This window comes from Canis lupus, chromosome 27 (assembly GCF_011100685.1).
Source record: "Canis lupus familiaris isolate Mischka breed German Shepherd chromosome 27, alternate assembly UU_Cfam_GSD_1.0, whole genome shotgun sequence".
NCBI classification, from domain to species: domain Eukaryota; kingdom Metazoa; phylum Chordata; class Mammalia; order Carnivora; family Canidae; genus Canis; species Canis lupus.
Window position 1 is genome coordinate 39969604 of NC_049248.1, and position 27637 is coordinate 39997240.

Genomic DNA, 27637 nt, shown 5'->3' on the forward strand with positions numbered 1-27637 from the left:
TTGGGGTGGGGAAGAGCCGGTGCCTGGCGTTCCTCTTCCAAGGGGTGGGGGTTGGGGTGGGCTCAGGGCTCAGGGAGTGGTGCAGACCTGCGCGACCCTCTCCTGCAGATCGAGGAGGCTGGCTGGAGCTATGTGGGGGGCTGGACTGGCCAAGGCGGTTCCAAACTTGGGACTAAGAGGTAAGTGGCACCCTAGGAGCACCTCCTCCGGGTCAGCCCTGAAGATTCCCCGTGAAGTATAGTGTCAGTTCATTAGGTCAGTGTCCATGCTGCTGTAGGGGACCCTCTGTCCCCACGTTGCAGCTGCCTCAGTGAATTAGCAGCTCTGGCAACCTAAAGCCCCAGGGCGGACCCCTGGGCAGTGGGGAGACGTGGCCGAGGGAAGGGGCACAAGTCTGGAAATATACATCAAGCACCTCCTGAGTCTAGCTTTTCTCTCCCTCGATTTTGCTGTCTCCTCTCCCCATCGCCCGCCCCTGCCCCACCCCGCTCAACCAGGACTCTGCCCAAGAAGAGCTTTGAGCAGATCAGTGCCAACATCACTAAGTTTAACATTCAGGGCCTGATCATCATCGGGGGCTTTGAGGTGAGTGCCTTGCCGTTTCTTTCCCTCTGCACCGCCCCCCCCACCTCTCACTTCCCCCCCTCACCGCCACCCCTGCTGCGGTTCTTCTTCGCAGGCTTACACTGGGGGCCTGGAGCTGATGGAGGGCAGGAAGCAGTTTGATGAGCTGTGCATCCCGTTTGTGGTCATCCCTGCTACGGTGTCCAACAACGTCCCTGGCTCAGACTTCAGCGTGGGCGCTGACACAGCCCTCAACACTATCTGCACGGTGAGAGCCCGCCGCCGCCCCCCAGGCCTCGGGCCGGGACTGTAGTCCCTGGGCTGCCTGTGCTCCTAGAAAGTGAACGGCTCTTTTTTTTTTTTTTTTCTAATTTAAGATTTTATTTATTTATTTGAGAGAGAGAGAGAGCATGAGCAAGGGGGAGGGACAGAGGGAGAAGCAGGCTCCCCGCTGAGCAGGGAGCCCAGTGCCGTGCTCGGTCCCAGGACCCCGAGATCATGACCTGAGCTGAAGGCAGACACTTAACCAACTGAGCCACCCAGGTGCCCCGAAAGTGACCTCCTTTTTTGCTACCAGCCAAGCGAGTGTTTGAAAAGTGCTTCTTGAAGCGCAGGCCTTTTCCCAGACTTTATTGGACCACATATGGGGCTCATTCTCACCTGTGAGTCTCCATCCTAGAAACCTGCCGAATGGCTTCTCCTTCCTGAGGGCCTGTGGCCTAATTTCCCCACTCTGAGTGACAGAAGGGCTGAGTACGACTCCCTTCTGAGGAGAGGACTTCCACAGCCTGGTTGGCAAGCGGGGCTGCCGTCCCCGAAGGCAGGAATGTGAGGAGGCGTAGGGGCCTGGCTGGCCTGGGGAGGAGCTGGGTTGCTGCAAGGGCCAGAGGAGGGACGAGGATCAGATCCCGGGCCCGGTCTAACTAGGACCCACTGTCTTTGCAGACCTGTGACCGCATCAAGCAGTCAGCAGCAGGCACCAAGCGGCGGGTGTTCATCATTGAAACTATGGGTGGCTACTGCGGCTACCTGGCCACCATGGCAGGCCTGGCCGCTGGGGCGGATGCTGCCTACATTTTTGAGGAGCCCTTCACCATTCGGGACCTGCAGGTAGACGGCCACCCGGGGCCTGTAACGTAGCTCTGTCCGCACTGTCCCCACAGCAACCCGAGCTGTGAGAACTCGAGATGAGGACAGCCGCCTGGTCCTCGGGGCCCTGCTAGGAGACTGCGAGGAGCGGCACGCAGGCATTTCCTGGTATCACCTCACACACACAACCACAGCTCCTGTCGTAGGGAGCGTTTGTTGTGAAGGACGGCATGTTGCTAAGCCCTTCTCATGTGTTTTTGCATTTTGTCTTCAAAACAGACGTGCAGGAGAGTTATCATCTCCATGTTACAGACGAGAACCATTTAGAGAGGTTAAAAGCCTTGTCTAAACTGGCGAGGTGGTTTAACCAGCAGAGAGTCCGTCTTTCTACGGCATCAGGCCACCCCTCCAGATTTCCCTTGCTCCCAGGCTCTTTCCTGTCACTTCCGGGGTGGGGGGCGCTCCGACTCCTGTTCCACAGAGAGACCACATGATCCTAATTTTCCAAGATCTCAGTTCGCTGGAGGAAAGAAGAACCACCAAGTGGAGGGGCAGCAGGCTGAGGGAACTCCCTAATCTGAAAACCCAGCCAACCCCTGCCAGGGATGGAGGGTGGGAGTCTTCCTCCTGTACCCCTGACTCAAAGCCCAGATGAAGGAACTGGTTCCTTCAATGACTGCTGCACACACACAAGCAAACCATTTAAAGGGCAACACTGAGAGCGAGAGTCAGCCCCCTGAGGGAACCGGAAACCCCTGGGAAGGGACACTGGGAGCGGGTGGAAAGGCAAAACTGGCAGTTGCCACAGCTGCCTCGGACTTGCCTCCTTCCAGCTCGGCCTGTCTCATTCGGAATCTCTGTTTACATTTCTGTCCACTGAACTTCTTGTAGGGACGAGACAGGATCGCAGACAGCTGTCTTCCGTGTCTCCGCTTCTAGAGAGAGAGGCCTGGTGGGGAACCAGAGAGCTAGGCACGTGCCCAGCCTCATCCACTCCCAGCTAGGCTTAGGATTTGCTCTGTTTTCAGGCAAATGTTGAACATCTGGTGCAAAAGATGAAAACAACTGTGAAGAGGGGCCTGGTGTTAAGGTACCTCATCCACGGCTTGTTCCTGAGTGAAGAGACAATAGGCTCTGGCTCTAGCCCACAGGCTGCACCCACGCTCGGGACACCCCCGGGGAATTTGGATACAAAGGGAGAGAACCTGAGCCACGGGAGGAGATGGAAAAAGCAGGAAAGGGTTGTGAGGGATGGATGGGGAGAGGACCAGAGTCAGGCTTTTGGTGTCTACTTGGCAGGAATGAGAAGTGCAATGAGAACTATACCACGGACTTCATTTTCAACCTGTACTCTGAGGAGGGGAAGGGCATCTTCGACAGCAGGAAGAATGTGCTCGGCCACATGCAGCAGGTAGGGAAGGTGCCCCGTCCTGCCCCTCACCAGATGGCCATATCCTCTGTGGCCACTGGGTCTCCCACTGGTCTCCAATCTGCCGGAGGCCATTGGTGCCACCAGAGCGTGAGCCTGCAATTTCTTACTGTCATAGGACCTGAATATCTCTACTCTGGAAATAGCCTTAGAGATGATGTGGTCCGTCCTCTCCATTTAGGGCAGGGTGGGCTGGATAATTCTTCATCGCGGGTGGCTGTTGTGTGCACTGTGGGATCCTTTAGCGACAACCGTGGACTCTACGCCCTAGAGGCCCGTAGCACCTCCTTCTGGAGTTGTAACAACTACAAAAATGTCTTCAGACATTGCCAGATGTCCCCTGGGAGGGAAAGTCACCTCCAGGTGAGAACCACTAGTTCAGATGAAGAACATGAGCCCAGAGAGGAGAAACAAGCCTGGGTGAGAGCCAGGGCACCTATTCCAGGGCCCTTCCCACCACACCACGCTGCCTTCCAGAAGGAACCTGGGGTGTGCGCACAGGCACCTCGCTGGTGTGGGCTCCATCTCCACGGACTGGGGTTTCCGGGGGAAATGGATACCTTTCTACAATCCACGTTCAACCCCCACACCTATGGTGGGCCGTGCTCCCCGATGGTTCTAGTGGTCTTAGGCCTCTCCATCCGGTGTCTCCAGCCAATGCTGCTTAAGTATGGACCCCAATAGTACCCTTAAGAATGGGGTACTATTGGATAAAGTATGGCCACCTCGTCCCCGCTTCCCACCTAAGTTCACTTAGTTCAGAGAAAATCTATGTGGTGTTTTATGTTATTGTGAGGTGCTCCCAAGGAAGGGCATCCATATTGGTTCCTAAGGAACTCTTCTGTGTCATTGATGATGGTGACTGACAAGGGCTGCTCAGAAGTGACTGAATGGCCAGACGCCAGGTGAAGGAACAGGAGCTGACAGCTGTGGAGCTAGAAGAGGCAGCTGTGAGACCAGTTACCCCCTTGTCTAATTAGTCACCCTTACTCCTGATAAATGGCCACACTTGCTGTGCCCGCGCACTCTGGTGCTCAGCACGGTCTCAGAATTTTCTTTCAGAGTTAGACTTCTGGATTCCTGTTACTGGCCGTAAACCTGAGGCCATTTCTTTATCTCTGTATGTTCAGGTATTTCTGCTACTTGATTAGAGTCTTTCCCTCTGTAATCTTTATGCTTTTTTTCCAGGGTGGGAGCCCAACTCCATTTGATAGGAATTTTGCCACTAAGATGGGCGCCAAGGCTATGAACTGGATGTCTGGGAAAATCAAAGAGAGTTACCGTAATGGTAGGTTGGGAAAGAGGGGAAGCCCCCTCCACAGAGGCTGGTTCCCCATTATTGAAGCTTACCGATCGTCCTTCATTGCAGGGAGGATCTTTGCCAATACGCCAGACTCGGGCTGTGTTCTGGGGATGCGTAAGAGGGCTCTGGTCTTTCAACCAGTGACTGAGCTGAAGGACCAGACAGATTTTGAGTGAGTACATCTGCTTCCCTGGTAGTTTCAGGGTCTGCTCTTCCCAGCCTGTGTGCTGCCTTCAATCCTCTCATCCTAGGACTAACACCGTCATCACACCTATTTCAGATCTTAACCCCGTGCCCTAAAATCCGGCCTCTTCTACTCAACTTCTTTCCATAAGCTTTGGATAGAAGTCAGTTGGGTTGCTAAAAGCTGAAATCATCATCTCTCTCATTTCTCTGTAGTCACCGCATCCCCAAGGAACAGTGGTGGCTGAAGCTGAGGCCCATCCTCAAAATCCTAGCCAAGTACGAGATTGACTTGGACACCACAGAGCACGCCCACCTGGAGCACATCAGTCGGAAGCGATCTGGAGAAACTTCTATCTAACCCTCTTTGGAGTGAGGGTCATGGATTGTCTGATCATGGTCAGCTCACCCCCTGATAGATCCAAGTCCATGTATCCCCAAGTATTTTAGCTCATTTTTCTTTAGGTTTCCTTTTATTCTGCAACTGTAGCCATGACCAGCTCTGGCCAGGGAGCTGGGGCAGCGGGCAGTGAGTAGAGGCTCCTTTTAGGTGGAATTTATCAACTTCTACCCCAGCTTCATCTGTCACACAAGACTGGGCTCCTCTAGTGCTACTGCTAGATTTCAGCTACTCGGTTAGAATTTTCCTGAAAATAAGCTTTATTTATTTCTTTGTGATAACAAAGTCTTGGTTCCTCTATTACTTTTACTGCAGTGACAAACAATAGCTACACTAATAAATGCCAACTGGTCACTGTGCTTTTGGTTCTCCTGTTGTCACTTTCACAAGTGAATGTCATCCTGTCAACCCTAAGGACTGGACTCTGCTCAGACACCTGGGAAAATGCAGCCCATACGATCACCCCATGTACCTCTCTCCACCTCATGGCTTTTGTCCCCCCACAGCATCTCTTGGCTATGAACATAGGGATCTAGAACATCATCGTACACTGGTCCTTACCCTCATTCCACACCAGTCCCTCCTGTATCCTCCATAGCCATAGGACGTGCCAGGCTCTCTTTTAAGCATGAAGTTGTGTTTCACCTTCTGATCATATGCTCATGACCTGAGGGTGCTTTTTTTCCAGCCATCCTATGAGCTCTACTCCTCTTCTGACAACCTAGGGTTCTTTCTTCTCAACTCTTCCCCCGTACTCCTTCCTAGATGAAAGGCAGACTCCATTTGTGAGGAGCCATGCACATTTTGAAAGCCTGGGAAAGGGACCCCCAGACCAGGACCTGGTTTGGTGGGTTGGCTGAAATATGGCTTTAGAGAGTTGTTGGTTCCTATTCAGCTCAATTTATTTTCTGTGCCATAACAACAGCTTCCTCCTCCTCATTAGCCATGTGACTGCATCATGCAGTTGGTCTTCAGGAACCATCTAAACTGATAGGATGGTGCCCTGTTGATGCCGGGTTTAAGCTTAGTTTCCAAAAACCAGACCTGTCACTTGTCACAAGCACACATACTCCCCCCAACCCGGTTTCCTCATTTGCTTGACGAAGCAGGGAGAGGTTCAAGGTTTCACCAGTGGTGGAGGAAGGATTATCTCTAGTACGCTGCTTTTGCTCTGTATTACCTCTGTACTGTGCAAACGGTTCTGAACAGGAACTGAGGCGGCTTGTCAGAATCCAGAATTAAAGCAGCCAGATGTTCTTTGGGCAGTTCTTTAAGGGGAAGAGAAATCACAATAAATATCAAGCACTGTTTGTCACGGCATCCTCAGACCAGCTAATGAGGAGGGTGATGGCAGCCCCGCTCCAGAGTGATGGACAATGGGACTCCCAGTGATTAAATAACATGGAGAGAAGCAGGAATAGTAGAAATTGCCAAAATTGCTTTTAGAAGTGTTTATTTCTCTTTTTTCAAGTGAGCAAAAAAAATAAAAGAAAAGAAAAAAAATAAAAGAAAAAACAAAAAAACTCTAGCAACAGCAAAAGGGCAAAAGCAGACATAGTTTTTCAAATTAGCTGTGTCAGCAGATTCCAATCATTTTTATTTGTAGTTTCCAATCAGTTAAAAAAAAAAAAAAAGGTTTTTCAAAATTGCATCTGGGTCATCCAAGATCAGTAACGACTTGATCTAGTTTAGGACCATGAAAAGGAAGAGTACTGTTGGCTAAGTATGGGTCCCTAAAGCAGCTCTGTGGTGAGTAGGCGGGCCATCGCAAAAGCAGCTCTTACAGAGCTTGTCCCCCGCACCCTCCGCTCCCCTGACATCTTGTATAGATCAGTAAAAAGCAAACTTTCCAAAACAACTGAAAGGAAAGTAACTCCCAACTCTTAGGAGAGTGAGCTGCCTACAAGGAAATGAAGAAGACCCATGGGAAGAGGCAGCCCAGCCCATCGTCTCCTGCTGGCGTAAAACACCTTCACCGAAGGTGCTCAAACACCTGCCAAGCCCGATGGAGCAAACTGGCTTTCACCAAGAGAAAGAACTGCGTTAGGATAAAAGTTCTGAGGACACGGAGTTCTTAGGACTGCTTGGACCTCTCTTCTACCATGTGGAAAGCAGCAAGACAATGCTATTGCTGAGCTACCGTAAGCCTCAGGCACACCCATGGAAAAGAGGCCAAAGGTACAGGTTCCTCTGATGGTGAGCGAGGGGCAGTCCCCTCCGGTCGCTCCAGTGCCGTGGCCGCACCTTAGGGCATCATCCAGCCCAACTGTGAGTCTGCACATCCTGTGAGGTTGGAGGATCTTCATCTTTGGCTGGGATGTTTGAAACTTCTTCATGGACCAGTTACAATGCTTCTGGAGGGATGCTTCTGAAATGTTAATCATGTTCCCGAAGGAAAGCTAAACACACATTCTTGAAATACTTTTCATCTTCCTAGAGTTTAGTTGCACTTTTTCCCTATAGGGGAGGGGGGAGGCCTCTCCATTTGCAGGGTGCAATATAAAAAGCCAAGTAAGCAATAAACAGAAAACAAAAGTGAGGGATTTTTTTGTTTGGTTGCTTGGTTTAGGGAGGGGAGATGGTGTGGAGGTTACTGTTGTGACACGTTGCCTCTAAATACAAACCACACAACAGGAACGACTGCTTTTCCTGTTTTCCAAGACAAAGAGTGTACTGCAGGGAAACACCTCGGCCGGAGTTGCCTGCGTGACGGTGCAAATGTCTCCTCCAGCCTATTCCACAAGTAACAGGTATTCCTTCAGAGAAGCTGGCAGTGGGAGGCCCTTGACTGCATCTGGCAGATACTGGAGTCCTAAACTCCGGCGCACAGCATAGCGAGAGAGTGTTTTTAGAGTTCCTGGGGCTGAGCACAGAACAGTCAGTTTTTCACACAGCTGCTGGTCTCTGGCTACTTCGCGGGGCATGGTGCCATTCTTCCTTAATTCAAAGTGTCCAACAGCTCTGTGGAGGAGCTCAAAGCAAGAGTCTTCCTTCTCTGTTCCGAGTCCCCTAACTAACAGAGCCACCAGGCGGGAGATGGGCGTCTGGCCTTTTAGGTTGATGACTCTGACCTCTGCACCATAATCAAGAAGGATGCTAACGCTCTCGAGATTTCCCTTCATGGCGGCCCAGCTGAGCGGGGTATCATTGTTATAATCCAGGGCATTGACAGAGGCCCCGCTCTCTAGCAGGGCCCGCACACACTCGGCATTGTTCTTAAAGGCTGCCCAGTGAAGTGGGGTGTCTCGGTTGCCATCCAGTGCATTGGGGTTTGCTCCATACTCCAAGAGGACCTCCACACAAGCCTCATCTTTCTCAGCTGCATAGTGGAGGGCTGTTCGGTTGTAACCATCCAGGGCATTCACCTGTAAAGAGGGAGGAACTACGTTACAGTAGCTAGACTGCTGACAGGAAGATGGGCGGGCAAAAGCTTGCGTGTATCAGTCCACTACCTTTGCTATGTCCTGTTCTGAATATGAGAATCAACAAGCAATTCCCAAGGAGTCTTGGTGATCAAGAGGAGATATGACAAGAACTTAGGAACAAATAGGGAGAGAATGGTCTCAAAACAACCAGCACTCTATTCTGGGCATTGACTAGGTGGCCTGCATTATTTAGGCTTTTGCTCTGTTCTTGTTTATTATTCACTAGGATCCCTACCATGGGGTAAGGGGTAAAGAAAGAGATGAGGTCTAAAACCTTGTAACTACTCTGGAAGACATTTATTGGAAAGTATACATTTATTGGAAAGTAGCTTGAATATATTAGCCAGAGTAAAGGCTTTAGATTATTTTGCTTATCCCATCTCACTCTATCCTGTGGATAATGGCAATCACACTGAAAAATGAGGCCAAACTCTGCCCACGTAGTGTTGCTGTGCTCTGTAGCCATACAGAGCAGCTCAAATTGTTAATCCAATCAGCTCCCTTGCAAAAATATGCTGTGCAGTCACAAGAGAACTTCGATAAAAGCATCTGAAGGGAAGAGCACAGATCTTCCAATGCTGGAAGAGCAGCTGACTTGCTAAAAATCAACATTACTTTTAATTTTTGAAGGCTACAAAGACTTCAAAACCCAAATTTATCTATCTTCCCCTAAAAGTGCAATAAAAATACAATGAAATATTTAACTGAGTTTAACTTTCTATTTAGCTAAAAACTTTTCTCCCCCAGGAGATTTTCATCATTGACATTAGTCACTGGCTTTCATTTCAGGGCCACTCACAAGAGTGATGGAATAGATAACGACAAGCAGAGAACAGCATGGCTGTGTGGAGATGATGGCCCCTTAGGCTAACTGACCAATATTTGGGGCCTGAACACCAGCTTCATGGCACGTCTGATTCCAATTAGCGCCTCAGCACATGCAACTTCCTGATTGCTTGCAAATAGTTAAAACTGCTTATTTATTTATTAAACAAGTGCTGACTTAGCAATTACTACATGCTGGTGTACTACGTACTTGACAATCTTGTGAAGAAGGGATCATTATCACCCTCGTTTTACAGATGGGGAAACCGAGGCAAAGAAAAATTAAGTAACGTGTTCAAAGTCACACAGCTGGAAGTGACAGAGCTGGGATTCAAATCCATGAAGTCTGGCTCCCGAGTCCATTCTTTTAATCATTCATTACACTAAGCTGCTTCTTGCTAATGCCAATATAAATTAACCCATGTCTCTTATTTTAAGATACATTAAAAAGAAGATAGGAACAAGATACAATAAATGGAAAATAATTAGTGGGCAGATAGCACAAGTAGCTCAGCCCTGAGGAATGGGTTACCTAATGATATTCATCTCCCAGTTACAGTGGTATTAGAAGTTCATGTCTGGTAGCAGGTGTCAATGGTTTAGATTTAATCTAAAACCTCAAGTGAGGGGCCTCTGTACTTAGAGCTCCTGGACAGTCAAGAGGCAACAGGAGGACTGAATGGAAATGTAAACAACCCCAGAAGGAAGACTGGGAGAGAAAGGGGAGATAAAACCCCCTCTTCTGGAGCCACAGGCAACTTAAGAAAGAAAGGCAAAGGAATGAAATCCTTTGGATCACAGAATATATTTACCGTTACATTTTGCTTTAAAACTGGCTATGCCAATGTGACCGTGGGCCAGAAGATGGGAAGATATGGGAGAAGAGACAAGCTTTAGGAAAATGTGAAGCTCAAGTTTTAGTGGACCATTAATGTGACAGTGGTAAAAACTTTACCTCAGCTCCTTTTTCCAAGAGTAACTCCACACAGTCAGCATCTGACACCATGCAGGCACAGTGCAGTGGCTTCAGTGTGCCATGGGTACAGTTCACATCTGCTCCCTATGGGCAGAAGGAAACTCCAGTCAGTGTGCTCAGCTCTGGCTCGCTGAGTGGGACGAGACTCAGAAGTGGGTCCAGGGTAGAAGAGGGTTGTAGCTCTGACTGTACTATAAACATGCTACTGGTCCCAGTTTCTCTTCCTGTGTATTAAATAATATCCAAACCAAGAGAATACTCTGAAGATGAATGAAAGGAACTAGATCAAGTTATTAAGTTTTTCCACAAGGTAACTTGGTCATCTAGACACCGCTGAGGACCTATAGCCTCAAGTGTAAAAGCAATGGAAAACTTAGCATCGGGCAGGAAAGCTGGAAAAGCAATCCACTCTCCATGGCCACCATGCTCTGAAAAGGTCAGGAAAGGGAGTCTGTCACACTGAAGCCAGAACCTGGCATGTTCCTTTTGCCATTCAACAGATGAACATCATTAATAGTGAGGTCATCTTAACGTTATCTTTTTGTTTATAAACATCTTCAAAGTAGCCTCTTAGCTTCGGCATTCTCTGCCACCTAGGCCCTGCTGGTACTTCTGTTTCAAATCTGATGAAAGGAGATGGGGATCCTAGGGGCAGACCAAAGTCGCTGAATGACTCAGCAGCAGAGCTAGAATTAGAATGTGACAAACTTCCTACTGCTGGATCCTCTGGTACCGCTTTTGTGGAGAACAAGTTAACGCTGTATGACTATTTCTTCTCAAAGCTGCACCACCCAACTCTGCAGCAGCTAAAGAGCTCCAGGCTGTAAATAAGGATTCTACAGTTGTTGAAAGAATGTACAAAGGTAACCACCTGGATACATTTTCTAGCGAGCAAAAAATTACCCTGTAACTTCTCAATAGGAATAATAGTCAGAAAAAAGTATCAAAGACCAAAGACTGTCTAGGATACTAGTCATGTAACAATTGTTGCATAGCAGTGGTTAGATACCTTAAGAGGTTTTCTTAAGTCAAAAATTACCATGCACTTTAGGGGTTGACATTCCTTACAGAACTCCAAGTGGTAGCTGCTGTCAAGATGGATGGCAAGTGATATCTCTCTGTGTAATTATTATAAACCACAAGGATCTGAAAACCACTTCTGCTTTGCTCGTCTCCTTCCTCCCTTAGTAAAACATGTGTAGAAGACTTTGAGCTTGCTGGATCCCATATGTAACACATCCAGAGAGACATTTTACAAAGACTGTGAGACTAGGGTTATCTAGAACATCTTTCCTGAGGAAAATATCAGATGCACAAAGTGAAAGGGAGAAGGAAAGAGAAGCAAAACACAAGGAAATGTACTTTCATGGTCAAGTTAATACATGTGAGAGGACCGTAAAAACTTGTAATCTTGTGGTGAGTCAATGCTACAAATCTGTAATCTATTATGATTCCCCCAGGAACTGTCCCCCTTCACCTCCCACAGGACTCCCCGTCAATCCAGCACACTCACCCCTCTGATGAGGTCCTCTACATTATCATGTGGGAAGGAACGAATGGCAGCAATTGTTCGGATTAAGCGCTCTGAGAGAGAGTATTTGCTCTGAATGCTCTGCATAATATACCACATACTGGAACTCATCAAGGCTCAGAGTATGTTCACATGCTCCAAACTGCCTGAAACAAAGAAGTTTTAGGCATACACAATATCACTGAGCAAACCTGTCCCTGGGATTAGGAGTTCTCTGAGGCCTTCCCAACTTTTACTAGTAGATTTCAAACAGATCAATGATTAATTAATATTTTTTATTAATCATAAAGAAATAGATCATAATAGTTGCCTAGGGAGCTGGGTAAACCAGATGAAAATGCTCTGACCCTCGGCACTTCAATGCTACTCTCTGAACTAGTCCCCAAGAGGCCCCAAGACCCTCACTGAGCTCTGTGTAGTTTAAAAAAAGACCAGGCAAGGAAGGGGATTTTTTTTTTTTTTTTTTAAGGCTGAGGATGCCACACACACTCTTTTCCTCCTCTGATTCTGTGGTCTTTCCTATCAGCATCACCTTTAGCTTACTTGTTATATTTGGCCCTGCAGTATAGTTATTTTCATACCGCTTCTCCTCTAAATTGTAATCAATTAGAAGGCAAGGTCTCTGTCTTCTATTTTTTTGTCCATGGAAGGCCAGCCAGAGTCTCACAAAAAGTAGGTATTTCACAAAGACTGGTCGATTGACCAAAGGCTATAGAAGTGATTGATACCTGTGTAAAGAGAGGGAAAAGGCTATGGAACAAATATATCTATGTTAACAACAACGAGGCATCTGTGAAACAGTTTAAAATGTCTTCAACAAAGAAAAAAAAAAGGAAAATATTTGAGGTGATATTCTAAAACAAAAATGTCAAAACTCACGTATATAAAAGTAGAAAAAAAATTGCAGTTGATATCAATGACATATGCTTGTGGTTGTAGGAAAACAAGAAGATTTAAGAGTGCAAAATGAACTAAAAATTTTAATAATTGGCTGTTCAAGACAGCTGAGAAATAGATTTGGGCAAATATATGTTCAAGCCACAATTTGACAGTGAGTTCTAGCATTCAAGAAGAAAATAACGCAAAACACTTAAATTTAACTGATAAAAGTTTTGGCTGTATAAGAGCCATATACTAGTTGGGGAACATTTAAAATTCTAGCAAACAAGGTGGAACATTTCCATGAAAAAACATATATCAAAAACTGCAGAAAAAATACAGTATGCAGTATCAGCTTTCTAGACAGAACTGCTTAGGAATACGTGTTCTTATTGAACTATACGTTCCTTGAGGGTAAATATAGTGTTATTTTCAATAGTTCCTGGCACATGGCAGGTTCTCAATATTTGTTGAATGTAAAGATTACTTTAGATTCTAAAAACCCAAGACTTGCAAAATTACATATGTTACGCATATGGTGACTACTAAGGTAAAAAACCCAAAGTTATTTTAGTCCTTTCACACTACATAATTTTTGCTTTCCATAATGGAGTAGCCCCTTACGAATTATGTAATATAAGTTTGAATAGTTTCTATTTTGCAAATCAGTAGCCATTTGTCTGTTTAAGCTATTACAGTATTAACTAATAGGATGTAAGTTAACAATGTTCCGAGGCATCAAAGATTCATACTGGGCATTCTTCTCCCCTACGTTATTATTATTATTATTATCATCATCATCATTATTTTTTTTTAAGATTTTATTTTATTTATTCATAGAGACAGAGAGAGAGGCAGAGACACAGGCAGAGGGAGAAGCAGGCTCCATGCAGGGAGCCCGACGCGGGACTCCTCCTCGATCCCGGGTCTCCAAGGTCACGGGGCTCGTCCGGGGTCTTCAGGGTCACGCCCTGGGCTGAAGGCGGCGCTAAACCGCTGAGCCCCGGGGCTGCCGCCCCTACGTTATTATGAATGAATAACCTTATGCACTTATTTATAGGTCTCTCTGAAATTTTCTAGATAGTTTAGACTTGACATATGTTTGAATCTAACAGCTTAAATGCAGAGACAAGGGTCTGTATCTTATACTTCTTTGTTGCAAGGAAAAAGCAGGAAAAAAAAGCAGAGGTGCGTTTGCGCCAGAGATTCCAAGGACGGGGGCAGAAGACAGACATCTAAAGTGGAAGGCCCAGCCTGAACTGGTTCTGCTAACCACTCAGGGGCCACGATAACCTTGAAGACACTAAATAAACCCCGCAATCATTTTCGGGGCACTCTTGGGACTCCTGGCTTCCAAGTCCTAACTGGGGACAGGGCCGGCGGTTCTGTGCTGCTGCGTCCAAGCAGAGCGCACGTGGGGAAGGGCCACGGCAGTGTACACTCGACCCATCTCCTGACAGCAGCCCCGCGCCCTCTGACCCGAGGGGCCCCTTGCCTCCGCTGGAGCCGAAAACGCCCCCCCTCCCCCCCCCCCGCATTTCACTTCGGATCCAGAGAAAACACCAAGGGGTCCTCTATGGCAAAGCGGGAGAGGGGCGACACTGACAGTTCCGGCGCTAGCGAGGTGCCACCGCGCGCCCAGGCCGGGAGACCCTCCGCGCAGCCGCGGGCGCCCCGACCCCGCCGCACCTGCCACGTCCGGCCGAGGCAAGGCGCCGCAGGGCAAGGGCACGAAGCGCGAGGACGTGCGGCGTCGCTTCCCGCAAGGGATGCGCAGAGCTCGCAGCAAAGCCTGCGGCGTCCCGGGGCCGGCGGCGAGAGACGCGGTCGCGCGAGGGACGCCGGCGGAGCCCCCGCCCCGACTCCCCAAGGCCGGGGGCCGTCTCTGCCTCGAAGGCTAACGAAACCCGAGCTGGGAGCGGAGGAGGAGTTCCTGGGCGTAGCGCCACGGGCCCGCACTCCCGCAGCCGCGGACGCACTCACCGGACCTCGGGCGCTGAGCCGGGCGGGGAAAGCCGCTGTCAAGGCGTGACCCGGAAGCAGAAGCCGTCGTCTCCGGCGGGCCCCTCTGTCCACAGGATGTGAAAGGCGACGGGGAGGGGTGCCCGCGCGCCGACCAATGGCTGCGGGCGGCGCGCGCCTGCGCAGACTCGTGAGGCGGCCTGCGCCCTCCCCGGGTAGAGGTAACAGGTGATTTTCTGGGCCCGCCGGGAGGGTTGCGCGCAGGCGCAGTGCGGTGCTGTCGGCCGCCGCCGGGCGCTCGGGTCCGCGGCTACTGGGCGGGTGGTGGGGGCGGCGCCTGCGTGGAGCGGGCTCGTAGCGGGCCCTCCCTGCCCTCCGCTGCCCCGCGCTGCCCCGCGCTGCCTGCCGCTGAGCGGGGGCCGGAGCAGCTCAGTTCTCCGCGGCCAAACCCGCTGGCCTGGCTCAGTAGCGGGGAGACCGGGCGGGCAGTAGCGGGTCACAGGCCCGGAACGCTCGCCTGCTCTTCCGCACCCGCCGGCCACGGCCACGCCCCCCCCCCCCCCCCAGCTGTGCCGCAGAAACCACCCGAGGGGAGGAGTCGCCTACCTGCCGGAGACCGGAAAGGACGGAGGCTGCACCCTCCTCCGCCGTGAGGGGAGCCCACACCTGTCGGCGAGGTGCCTTCCCCGCAGAGCCGCCGCCGCCGCCGCCGCCGCGAGAGGCGCAGCCTGTGGCCCGCCCGGCCGCGCCCCTCACCTGCTCCCCAGAGCGCGTCCTAAGCCCCGTAATCGAAGGAGTTTAGCGTAAAGCAGGGCCCGGACGGTGATGAAGGTCACCGAGGGGATGATGAACTGGAAGAGCTCATGCCTTGTCTGCGGACTTCAAGCACCCTTGCCTTGCGGGGATGCGGCCTCCACCCCCTGCCACTCTGCTAGGGCGAGGTCGTCCGGTTTTCTCCAGAGAAGCTGGAGTCCAGATTTTGAGAGGAGCGAATCCTCCCCAATTGCAAATATGGGCAACGCCTTTTAAAAAGAACCATTTTGAAAGCAGGCGACAGTCAGCCCGTGAGCCACCAATTCCATACTCTGGATTAAAGGCTGCTTTGGTCATTGGTGGTTCTACGGGAAGAAGGGCTTAGGGTTGACTGGAAGCTGCAGCTACCCATTAACTACAGCGCTTTTAATTCATAGATTTGTTTAGAAGTTGTTGAAGGAATCTGAACAGTATGTGGAGGCTAGACCCCAACCCCCCCCCCCCACACACACACACACAACTACTGTAAGGCATTTGATCAAATTCAGTGAATGGAAACAGTTTGATTCTGTACCCATTGCTTCTAAACCAGAAATCTGTATTATTCTCTAGGGCCCTAGAGAGTGTTAAACCTTCAAACACAAGGGCAAGAGATACCGGTGTTGGTGCTGATCCACAAGTTCATCCTGTGAACCTAAGTCCTTCCTGGCCACCAGCAGGGAAGATCATAGATAAAATCAAGGCACTACGTGTCTTGTCAGACCTAACCTTGTTTCAGTCAGTACCTCTCAAACTCCCATCCCCGTGTCTAGAACTGTCTGACTCCTATTAATACCCCAATGGTAATATTCTCCCTAGAATCCCCCTTGAATCCTACTTGGCTGGGGGAATTAATGAGGTGAGAGGCAGATGTGTAATAATTCCACTGCACGATGCAGTGGTCCAAGGTGTGCTAGCTCTCCCTCTCTCTCTAGGCCCAGTAAGGTGATGCTTTGCTTGGCACCACCCATAGCTTTCTCTAAGTGGAGCACAAGCTTCAGACAGTTGACCTATTGAAGGGTTGATGACTGCCTCTATGGCCTTCATTTTATTAAGTCTAGTACTACTCTGTGTTGGAAAACCCACTGCACAAAAGAAGGAGGTCCCCACGTGGACACAGCAGAAATGATAGGGTCAGAAGATGCAATGTGTGCAAGTAGTGCACCCGAGTTTCCCTGCCTTGGCAGCTTTTATTTAAAAGAGTCGTATGCCACTCAGGTGGAGAGAGAAACCAGAGTACAGAAGTACAGAAGACCTAACTTTTGTTCTGGCTTTGAGATTGACAGTTACTTCATCCCATTTCTTTGGGCATCAGTGTTCTCATTTGTAAAGAGAGCATTGGCTGAAATAACCTCTGAATATCCTTCTATTTCTATAATTCTGAATCTGTGTGATTCTTGCTTCTAAAATTTTTTACTCTCTTGTCAGATAAGAACAGCTTTGTGGCTATCATAATACTACTACATTAATGGGACCTGTGAGGGCTTAATTAGAAGATGCCAAAGTCGACATAGTTTCCGTTCCATTTTTGCTTCCTCTGGTGCTTCCTTTCTAAAGCAGGGTAAAGACAGTGCTGATTCCAAACTTCAGCTTTTAAATGTTATTTGTGTTACATAAATGTTCAAGCATACTAAAAAACACTAGAGAGAATAGTATCGATGAACTATCTGTCATCCATATTTAACATATTAACATTTTGTCGAACATTTTAAAAATCCATTTTTTCTTTGTTGTTCTTTACAGCTTTAGGGTTTCCTAATAAACTATTCAGACAATACCCACAGTTCCCACGGTTTGGGAGGGAAATTTTTGACATCCTGTATGTTTTCTAAAAACTTGAGCTATCTCGTGTTTATGTATTCATTTATTCCTTGAAAAAACTGTGAATTTTTCCCCGGGTTGTCATGTTTCTCAAAAGTTCTTGATTGGTAAATAATAGGGTGTATAAATTCTGGCAAACTCCCAGCATCTTATAAATATAGAATGAGACTCCCATAGGCCATCTATGCAGATGATTTCATAGTGTCTGAGGATCCACTGCACAACCAAAGGAGTTTTCAGATCCATTCATTCATACATTTATCAAACATTTACTAGCACTTTGTTCCAGGCCCTGTGCTCACAATGCAGGGAAGACAGTGATGGAGAAGCACATTCTCTTATTACCAAAGGTTGGAGATGGATTTGCAAACAGTTGCAATTCAGGATAATTATTTCAACAGAGTTTTTAACATTCAAAGTCAATGTTGAAGAACAGTTGTACTTCACAGTGAGATGGAGAGAATATAGAGAGGAAGGGTCTGTGAAGAGGTTTCTTGAGGAGCAATTTGTTTGTGCTCTTCAGTTCCCACTCCCTTCCCACCCAAAGGGAGAGTTAGTGATGGTGCTGCATCCCTGTCCTCCAGCCCAGAGAGGGCCTTCTCTGGGACCAGGAAGGTTGGCAATTGTTTCCCATAGTTGTAAAACACAGAGAACTGCACCAGCACTTCGCCTATAATTTAAAGGCAGTAGCTACAAACAGAGGTGAATGCATTGGGATCTGCCACATTCACAGAGTTGATAGGGATGACAAATGTGTAAATGTTTCCCAGGACCAGATGTGGGCCATACGGAAGACAGTCAGCGTGGCATTGCCTTTGGTTTATTCATATGGCTGTCTAGAGGTGTGGAGGGACTTGGGGACCAGAAGCTAGGGATGAACAAACATAGGAATCCTGGAATACACAGAGATTGTCATCTATTTAGGCCAAAAGGACTGAAGTGAGAGGTCTCTGATGATAGGGATCTCCAAAGAACCTTTAAAAGCACCCAACAAGAAAAAGTCAACTTAAATCATCTGCCAGACCCGGGTAGTACAGATCTATCATATCTCTTAGCTGCCCTGCTTCCCACTTTTACACAGCAGGTCAAACAGCAGTTAGCTAGTTGGGGGAGGAGGTAAGGAGAAAGCTGAAGGCAGGCAACTGCCGGTCACAAGGGGACCTTACGTGGGGCAGACAAGCGAGAGGAGGAGAAGCCTTAAACTAGTGCCTTAGAATGAAGACTGAAGTATTTGATTAACATCCTGGACTGGAAACATTCTAATTACCAAATCAAGACTCTCTTGACTTAAAGTGACTAACATAAAGGACTGTCAGTTATCAAACAATGAACCGAAAGGTCAGGAAATCTGCCCAATTTTCCACTCAGGAAAAATTGCAGGGGAAGATCATCCCCTCCATGTTTTTATTTTTTTTTAATTTTTATTTATTTATGATAGTCTCACAGAGAGAGAGAGAGGTAGAGACACAGGCAGAGGGAGAAGCAGGCTCCATGCACCGGGAGCCCGACGTGGGATTCGATCCCGGGTCTCCAGGATCGCGCCCTGGGCCAAAGGCAGGCGCCAAACCGCTGCGCCACCCAGGGATCCCCCCTCCATATTTTTATATTAAAAAATATGTTTTTTAAGTAGGCTCCATACCCAGCATGGAAACCAACGTGGGGCTTGAACTAATGACCTTGAGATTGAGATCTGAGCTGAAAAGAGTTGGACACTTAACTGACTGAGCCACCCAAGTGTCCCCTGCCAAATTTTAAAAGACAGTAAAAGCCAAAAAACAAAATGGTATTTTGATCACATCCCATGAATTTTGCATTCAACATTCCAGCTCCATCTGTATACATTTTAGTTTGTTATTTGTGATCTTCGTGCTTTGATTGTAAGTTGTTTTTTGCTTGTTTTACATATATTTTGTTTCTCATAAGACTTTTAGGGTCATTATTTTTTCTTCTCTCCCCTGCTAATTCCAGTTCTGCTCTCAAGAAGTGTTCATTAGATGGTGTTGACTGACAGTAAAACTAGTGTTCCTATTTTCAGACCTTGGCACAAACTGGAGCTAGAAATTTGATAATGATGTTTTGCTTGTAGTGATTGCTGCCATCACCGTTCAACACGTATTAGTGTCCAGGATCCGGGTAGATGCCAGTTAGCTGACCCAGGTTACAGACCTGGGTGTCTTGCTTTTTGAGCTTTGGGTCTACCTCACAGCCACAGGCTTTTGTGCAACTCTTTTGGAGTGGAAGAACTCCTTTCTTCACCTGCTGGCGTCAAACCCTTTCCTGATTCTGAGTGCAGTCCTCTAGAGTGACCATGTACTGGAGGAGAGGAATGCTGTCTTGCAACCTCTGTAGGTCGTAACCGAAGCCTTTCACAACAGTTGTCTGGCTTCAGGCCAGAACTTATCCATTACTCTTCTGTCTAAAAAGGACTCATCTTTCTTCAGGGGCCACTTAGCTAATGTTGATGCAAATTTTTCCTGACACCCTTCCTAGAGGAAGATGCCTTAAGGAAGAAGCGATTCCTCCCAAATGAGTTCTTTTGTCACCAAAGAGGGAGGAAAGAACCAAAAGTAAGTTTGTGATACCCTAAGAGGAAAGGAGAGAGAGGGGATCAGTCAAAATTAACAAAATAGGGTGAAAAAATAGGATCTAAGTGTCAGACTAGTTAGGAAAATTAGCTTTGCTTCTTTAATATGTGTATTTTCTCTTTGAATTTCTTCAATTTTTAGTTATTGTTTATTGTATATCCCTTATTTTAGAAACAACATAATATGCAAACACCTTAGGGACCAAGTTTCCAGTTCTGATAGTTCTAGTTACTCTGCCTAAGCAAGTTACATTATCTGTCTCAGTTTATTGATCTGTACAACAGGATGAGAGTAGCAACACTTATCCTAAGAGCTAATTTCATAAAACTTAGATCACATTGGTGAAAAGTGGTTTTGTAAGCTATATAAATGCTGGTTCTTATCTATGTCATCCTTGTATTATTTTGTATTTTCTAATCCTCCTAGTTTCACTGCAAGCACCTCTAAGACAGAGATTTAGATTTCCTGCACTCCCCCCCAGCCCCCGCCGTAGCACAGTTCCAAACATACACCAGGTATTAGATACATGCAAACAGAATTGAACTAAAGTGAACTGACCTCTCAAAGACGGGAATAGTGGAATGCCTCTATGTACTATTGGTCTTTGACCCTGAGAAAGAAGTCAGAAATTGCATTTAAAAGGAAATTTGAAAAGGAGCTTTGGAAATAGAGCAAAGGAAAAAAAAAAAGTTCAGAGAAATATAAGCCTCTTGAAACTTTTTATACACTTAAACTTTGTCCTGGAGAAAGTAGTTCAGCAGAGAAAAGAACAGCATTAATGTGCAGCAGGGGTAGTCTCCCAAGATGTGTCATCAGGATTAAACAAGGACTTCTTTCAGAAACTGCTCAAAGGCAGACATGCTCCCAATATTCAAACTCTATTCTTTTCTTTTTCCTTTTAACTTTCCCCGAGGCACAGGGAAATCTATGAATCGCTATTTTTTGAAAACTAGCTTTTCATCAATATTTTATTGTTTTTTGGCCTTATAGGTTACCAATATTTTCCACTATCAGAACAATTTTAACAAATTTTGAGTCTTTGTAGAGAAAGAATGCCTAAGGGATTTTGTGGGGGGAGGGATGCAGTAAAAATACAAATAAAAATGTTAATGATAATATTTAAATTATATATACATAGATACTATTTTTCCAAGAATGTGGGCAGTTACAGCTAAATCATCTAGCAAACCAAGACTGGAATAGACAAACTATAGCAGGAAGGATTTTAAGATTGTTCAAGGAAGGGAAATTAACAGAGGAAGTGCTCACTTGTCTGGTACCATTGAGTGGTTTAGACTGATCTGGAGAGTTCTACTAGCAAGGAATGATTGGATTCTCTGAATCAATTTCAGGGATTTAAGCTTACTGTTAATTTCAGGATTTTGTGCTCCCTTGAGGTCCATGCTACTTCTAGTAGGAGTAGGTCTCCCCCTAGAGGGGAAATGGAAAATTTGTTCCTTAGGCTTCTTGCTTGGAATTCAGTTAACTAGTTCTTTGTTCATTCACCCATCATTCATCCATTCATTCAATAAATACTTATTAAATTATATTACTGTGCTGTTCCCTATGATAGATGCTGAAGCTACAGCTGAAAATAAGATCAATGTGGTCCCTGCCTCCAGGAAAACTATAGTTAATGTCAGAAATAAACATTAGATAAAGAATCACACAAATAATCACATTAGTGATAAGTTCTATAAAGGAAAAGTATGGAGGATAATATGACAATTCAGTAGAGAGCCTCAATAAGACTGGGAGGTAAAGGAAAATGGCCTTGAGTACGGATTTGGAAAACGAATGGATATAACCAGATCAAAACTGTTTAGGGAGTGGGGAGGGAGTGGGCCCTCCAGCAAATGGACAAGAGTATTCAAAGACTGAGAGGGAAAAAGCTTAGGTAGTTGGAAGAAGAATATGAGGACAGAATAATAAAGAGGCAAAGGGCACAAGTTATGGTTAGAAAGGTACAGATGCTCCAGATCAGCCAAGGTCTGAGTGAACATACTAACGATTCTAAACTTTATCCCAAAAGAATAGGAAGTTATTGATAGGTATTATACAAGTGATATAATCACATCTGTGTTTTTAAAAGATCACTTTGACTTTTTGATGAAGATTGGGTTATAGGAGCAGAGATTAAAATAGGAAAAACAGCAATTAAGTCATCTAGGCAAGAAGTGATAGGGATATAGACTAGGGTGGTGGCCATATAAAGGGAGAGAAGTGAGTGAATTTGAAATATTTTAGATCAGAATTGATCAAAATATTGGCTTGGTGACTGACTACAAACTGAAGGGGGTAGAGTTTGCCAAAAATGACTCTTAGATTTTTACTGTATGCTTCTAGATGAATTGAAGAGCCATTTGCAAAGGTAAGAACTTGTGTGTGTGTGTGTGTGTGTGTGTGTGTGTGTGTGTGTGTGTGTGTTGGGAGGAATCTGATCAAAGATCAGTTCATTAAATATTAAGGCTCCTACTAAATGTCAGGCATTGTGTTTAGCACTAGACACTGGGAATTTAAAGTGGAGGCAAAACAGGATTTCTGTCCACAAAAACTTTTGACTAATAAAAGATAATGATAATATTAATGCATCATTTCAACATTATGCAGCTATGCAAGAATAAATGCCATCCAGTAGAATCCCAGAAAAGAGACATCTTAGTACAACCTGGGGGCTCAGAGAAGACCTTTTAAAGAAAATTATAATGACCAAAGTCTTGAAGGATTAGGAGAAGTAAAGAAAGGTAGAATTTTTTTTCTTCAGGGAAAAAAAGGAATTAGATTACTTAGACCAGCCATCTGCTGAGAACAATTAGGGTACTGAATAGATATATTTTTAAATATCTCTAAAAATTATCCAAGATGTTTCAAATAGGATTCTTTAAAGACTTATAATCCCAATTCCACTCTAATGCACAGAAAAAGGACTTCAAAAAATCTTTAGTGAAATAATAGAACATTGAAACCAAAATGTGATAAAGATTACACAAAAGAGAAAGCTACAGATGAATCTCATTCACAAATATCAATGCAAAAATCCTAAATAAAATATTAGCAAATCGAATCAAATAGCATGATATGTCATGACCAAGTGGAAATTGCTTTAGAAGTGCAAAGATGGTTCAATGTTAGAAAATACATTAATATACTTATTAGTATTATTATGTATAAGAAGAGATGTCTTATGATTATCTCCATAGATTCTAGAAAAATATCTAGGAAGACTCAAGATGTATTCCTAACAAAAAATAATTTTCAAAAGAGGGAGAGTATTTTCCTAACATCATAAAGCATCTTGCTTCCCAGTATCTTATTATTTTATGGGAAAACACTGGAGGCATTTTTGCTAATGTTTGAAACAAAACAAGGATGTCCACACTATTACTATAACATCTAACATGGTATTGACGGTATTTGCCACAGCACTGACACAAAAGCAATTAGATATATGAGAATTGCAGAAAATGTAATAGTGTATCTAGAAAATGAAAGCAAAGCAATAGGAAAATTGCTGAAAATAAAAAGATGAATCAGTAAGGAAAGCAGGATACAAAAGCAATTTACAGATGTCAGTAGACTTCATACATATAGGGAAGAACCAGTTAGAAAATAATGTAGAAGAGAACATTGTAATCCCATTTGCAATAGCAAATTACAAAGCCCCCAGGAATAAAGTTAATAAGAAATATATAAAAACCAATGAGGAAAGCTTTGTCATATTCCCTGAAAACATAAAACTTGAACAAATGAAAGACATACCTTAAATTAATTTGTAAATTTAATTCCAGTAAAAATTCCAACAAGTTTTTTGTTTGTTTTTTAGTTAAATAGATTTTTTAAAAAGATTTATTTTTTTTATTTGAGAGATATAGTGCACACTAGCTCAGGGGTAGGAACAGAGGCAGATTCCCTTCTGAGCAGGGGGCCTAATCAGGGCACCACCCAGGGCTCTCTACACAGGGCTTGATCTCAGGACCCAGGACATCAGACCCCAAGATCATGACCTGAGCTGAAGGCAGATGCTTAAAGTAGTAAAACATATTCAATTCAAGAAAGAAAGAAAGAAAGAAAGAAAGAAAGAAAGAAAGAAAGAAAGAAAGAAAGAAGAAAAGAAAAGAAAGAAAAGAAAAAAAGAAAGAAAAGAAAAGAAAAGAAAAGAAAGAAAGAAAAGAAAAGAAAAAGAAATTACATTACATTGAGATAGCATTTCTTACTGTGTTGGCAAAAATCCAAAAGTCTGAGTGCACACTGTTGCCAAATGTCTGGTGAAAGACACATACTGATATGGACCAGTGGAAGTGTAGAATGATACAGCCCCCAAGGTGGGGAATTTGGTACTATCTAGCAAAATTACAAATAGATGCAGTCATCCTTTCGCCCAGCGAGTACATTTTCTAGGAATCTATCCTAAAATACATCTGCACAAATTTGTTATTCACTGTGGCATTATTTTTAGTGGAAAAAGACTATAAATATCCCAAATGCCATTTAGAGAGAGGAACTCAATAGTTAAATAAATTATAGTATATAATAGACATACTCATACCAATATAGGAATATTTCTTTGCATTGCTATAGAATGATTGTCGTAATAATACTATGTGAGGCAAGGTACAGAGCAGCATATGTGGTAGCTACTTCTTGTATAAAATTAAACATTAAAAAATAATTCAGAAACTAATAAAAATGGTTATTTATAGAAGGTGGGGATGGGGAATGAGGATCAAGGGATAGGATAGGAAGAGAGACTCCTCTGAGTATACCAATTTTTGTAGTTTTGAATTTATAATCATATAATTTTACATATTAAAAAAATAAATTAAAAAGGGAAAAAAGAGCAATCCTCCAAACTGAAAACAAATTAAATGAACCTAAGCATGTGATTGGTAACACCACCCAACACACACACAGACAAGATTTATTTCACATGACTTTTGAAACTTCATTCTGTAGTTTTATTGTTAATACCAATACTGGTATCATGAAATATTTTATATATATTATAGGATAAAGCAAGTCAGTTCAATATAAGAGGTGATAAAAATGTAAAATCAAATCAGTTAAAAATTGAGTGTTTAAATTAAATCTGCAAGCTATAGGTATTCTGAAGAAGGCAATAATTTCACTGAAGAATATGAATAAGCTGAATGATGTAGAGCTATGGATGAATCTTTGAATGAGGAATCATAGAAGATTGTTCTTCAGGGGGCCGAGCCTGATGATTCTCCACACAACTTCTGTGAAGCTAATGACATATAATACCTTGACACTGAATATGTAAATTGTTCTTAATTCTGAATATTACACAATTATAGGGGACCAGATGCTTGGAAGGTAGGGAATATCGTCACCTATGAAGAAAACTGTTTCAAGTCACAAACGATTAAAACCCTTTAGGGCTCTTGGGTGGCTCAGTGGGTTAAGTGTATGCCTTAGACTCAGGTCATGATCCCAGATGCCCTGCTCCATGGGGAGCCTGCTTCTCCTTTTCTCTCTGCCTGCCATTCTCCCTGCTTGTGCTGTCTCTGTCAAATACATAAATAGAATCTTAAAAAGCAAACAAAAACCCCTTTAAATATTTTAGCTTCTGACCAAGGGGAATGTGAAGAGAACATTTTTCACAGATGGTTTCCATGTAAAAAAAAAGAAAGAAAGAAAGAGAGGAGAGTATTTAACAAACTACTATCTGGACTGCCTGCAAGCATTAATGTGCATCTGAGTGCAAGACAGTTTTCACAGTATACCTGTTTGGAAAAGAAATGGGGACATGCATTATAGAATTTCACCAGTGTGTTTCATGGAATTTTCAAGAACTCATATTTTCTCTACTTAAAAGAATTAAAGGCCTTTATCTAAAGAGTTATCATTCTCTGAGCATCCAGATTTTCAACTGTTCAGTGGAAATGAAGTTTAAGATTTGGAAGACAAATTTACTCTTGGAAATATTTTATAAAGTTAAATAATTTTTTTTTCTAAAGATTTTATTCATGAGAGAGAGAGAGAGAGAGAGAGAGAGAGAGGCAGGGGCACAGGCAGAGGCAGAAGCAGGCTCCACACAAGGAGCCCGACATGGGACTCGTTTGCAACTTTATAAGAATTATTATTATTTTTTTGCTTGGAATAGAAAAAGGAGGAAACTAATTAAAGGAAAACTTTAGACTGCATTATAGAAATGTTACAAAATTATGGACTGTGTTTGTTGGTTTAAATGTCAACTGTGGGAAAATATTCAGACTCAGGGTTTGGGCACTGCTTCGAAGTCCTCTTTTTCAGAGAAACTGATAGCAATCATAGCAGAAAGTGGGCCCACTTACGAATTCCATCTAATCAGACAAGAAATAGTATCATTGTTTACTGCAATTGGAAGAATTTCTACTAGTGTAAAATAAATGAAAAAGTTCAGGAACTTGTTGCAAAATATTCATTAAAAAAATGAGTTGAAATGTGCCTACAATGTGGCACATTCAAATGTGCCTCTGAATAACAGAGGCCAAAGAGTGGATTAGTAAGACAGTTTGAAGTCAAACCTCTTATATAAAGTCACTTTTATCAAAGAAGTATTATATTGTTTACATAGTTTTATTCAGTGATTGTATTGAATTTAAACATGTAAAATATTATTGTGAGTCAAATAATATCTTGATAATGTGGCACAAATGTTAAAGTTTAATATTGAACAGAATCATAATTATCAAATTTTAAATTTTTAAAAATTTTCACAGGAGGAAATATAGTAAATTATAAACTACAGAAGAAAAGATTAGAGAGCTTAAAGGCCTGGAAATAGGAACTATTTAAAATGAAGTATAGAGAGAGAAAAAAAAGAAAGGATCAGAGCAAAAGTGATCTGTGAAATATATCAAGCAGTTTAACACACATGCAACTGAAGTTTCAGGAATTGGGGGCTAAAAATATATTCAAATAAAAAGTAATGGCTAAAAAATTTCCAAATTTGAAACTTCTGAAATCTAGTCAGAATAAACTTAGAGAAAACATGCCAAGGCACATCCTAATCAAACTGCTAAAAACCAAGGGTAAAGAAAAAATTTCTAAAAGTAGCCAGATAAAAAAAGACACATTACATGTAGAGCAAGGATTGGCAAACTATGGCCCATGGGACAAATCTGGCCCACTGCTTGTTTCTGTAAGTAAAATTTAGTTAGAACACAGCCCCACAAACTCATTTATGTATTTGCTAGGGCTGCTAGCCCTTGGCAGAGTTGAGTAGTTGCAACAGCCTAAAAGGCTTTTATAATTTGCAAAGCCTAAAGGATTTACTATCTTTCCCGAAAAGTTCGCCATTCTGCTATAGAGGAACAAAGAAAATAGCACCAGCAGATTTCTTATAAAAGCTACGTAAGACAGAAGATAAGATCAACCCCGAAGTTTTTACTCAGAAAAAATATCTTTCAAAAACAAAGGAAAAATAAAGACTATTTTAAACAAGCAAAAGATGAAATGTTATAAGGAAGCTCTTCAGGCAGAAGAAAAAAAAAACGTGAAAATTTGGATCAACACAAAGGAATAGAGTGTGAGAAGTGATAAAATGTAGGTAAAATACAAATAATATTTTTCCCACGTATTAGTCTCTTGAAAAGATAAACAACTACAGTAAAAGTAATAAAAGCTCAGTTGAGATTTTAGCATATATAGAAGTGATATATGACAACAAAAACATAAGGATATAAGGGAGGAAGGAAATGAAAAATGTTATACTATTTGAAGGTTGGCTATGCTAAACTGAAGTGTATATTACAAACTCTGTAGCTCCACCATCTCACACAGTAGCTGGTTGCTACATGTGGCTATTTAAATTAAAATTTGAGAAAATTAAAAATTTAGTTTTTTAGTCATACCAGCCACATTTAAAGTA

At 44.1% G+C, this 27637-nt stretch overlaps 2 protein-coding genes and 1 pseudogene across 15 annotated transcripts in view; 2 read left to right on the forward strand and 1 right to left on the reverse strand.

Annotated features, from left to right (window-relative positions):
* The window catches only part of PFKM (phosphofructokinase, muscle), a 44830-nt gene extending 39503 nt beyond the window's left edge, over positions 1-5327 (forward strand). For all 7 annotated transcript variants that reach the window (XM_038577473.1, XM_038577468.1, XM_038577469.1 and 4 more), the window contains 9 exons: positions 109-179; positions 498-585; positions 680-832; positions 1510-1674; positions 2682-2743; positions 2953-3064; positions 4271-4370; positions 4452-4557; positions 4785-5327. In XM_038577473.1, coding sequence (XP_038433401.1) covers positions 109-179; positions 498-585; positions 680-832; positions 1510-1674; positions 2682-2743; positions 2953-3064; positions 4271-4370; positions 4452-4557; positions 4785-4929 — 1002 coding nt within the window. In that variant the 3' untranslated portion in view covers positions 4930-5327. The remainder of the gene's footprint in view (positions 1-108; positions 180-497; positions 586-679; positions 833-1509; positions 1675-2681; positions 2744-2952; positions 3065-4270; positions 4371-4451; positions 4558-4784) is intronic.
* A 1199-nt stretch (positions 5328-6526) lies between these two features.
* On the reverse strand, positions 6527-14744 carry ASB8 (ankyrin repeat and SOCS box containing 8). Of its 8 annotated transcripts, none has more exons than XM_038577481.1 (5): positions 14588-14731; positions 12307-12453; positions 11708-11867; positions 10174-10278; positions 6527-8333 (listed from the first exon to the last, which is right to left on the reverse strand). In XM_038577481.1, the coding sequence occupies exons 3-5, from the start codon at positions 11834-11836 to the stop codon at positions 7701-7703; spliced, it is 867 nt and encodes a 288-aa protein (XP_038433409.1). In that variant the 5' UTR covers positions 11837-11867; positions 12307-12453; positions 14588-14731; the 3' UTR covers positions 6527-7700. The 8 variants fall into 8 exon arrangements, with proteins under 8 accessions (XP_038433409.1, XP_038433408.1, XP_038433410.1 ...); XM_038577480.1 differs by having other exon boundaries at positions 11708-11871; XM_038577482.1 differs by having other exon boundaries at positions 11708-11871; positions 12269-12453.
* Positions 14745-19487: 4743 nt separating this feature from the next.
* On the forward strand, positions 19488-26192 carry LOC119866346 (annotated as a pseudogene).
* The last annotated feature ends 1445 nt before the right edge of the window (positions 26193-27637 follow it).

Bases quoted from the DNA above. Each gene is read 5' to 3' on its own strand.
- ASB8 (XM_038577478.1), bottom strand. From the start codon at position 11,836: ATGAGTTCCAGTATGTGGTATATTATGCAGAGCATTCAGAGCAAATAC. The intron at 10,279-11,707 runs GTGAGTGTGCTG...TTCTGCCCATAG, and splicing joins TAGAGGACCTCATCAGAGGG to GGAGCAGATGTGAACTGTAC. The intron at 8,334-10,173 runs GTAAAGTTTTTA...CCCTCTTTACAG, and splicing joins TCTTGGAAAAAGGAGCTGAG to GTGAATGCCCTGGATGGTTA.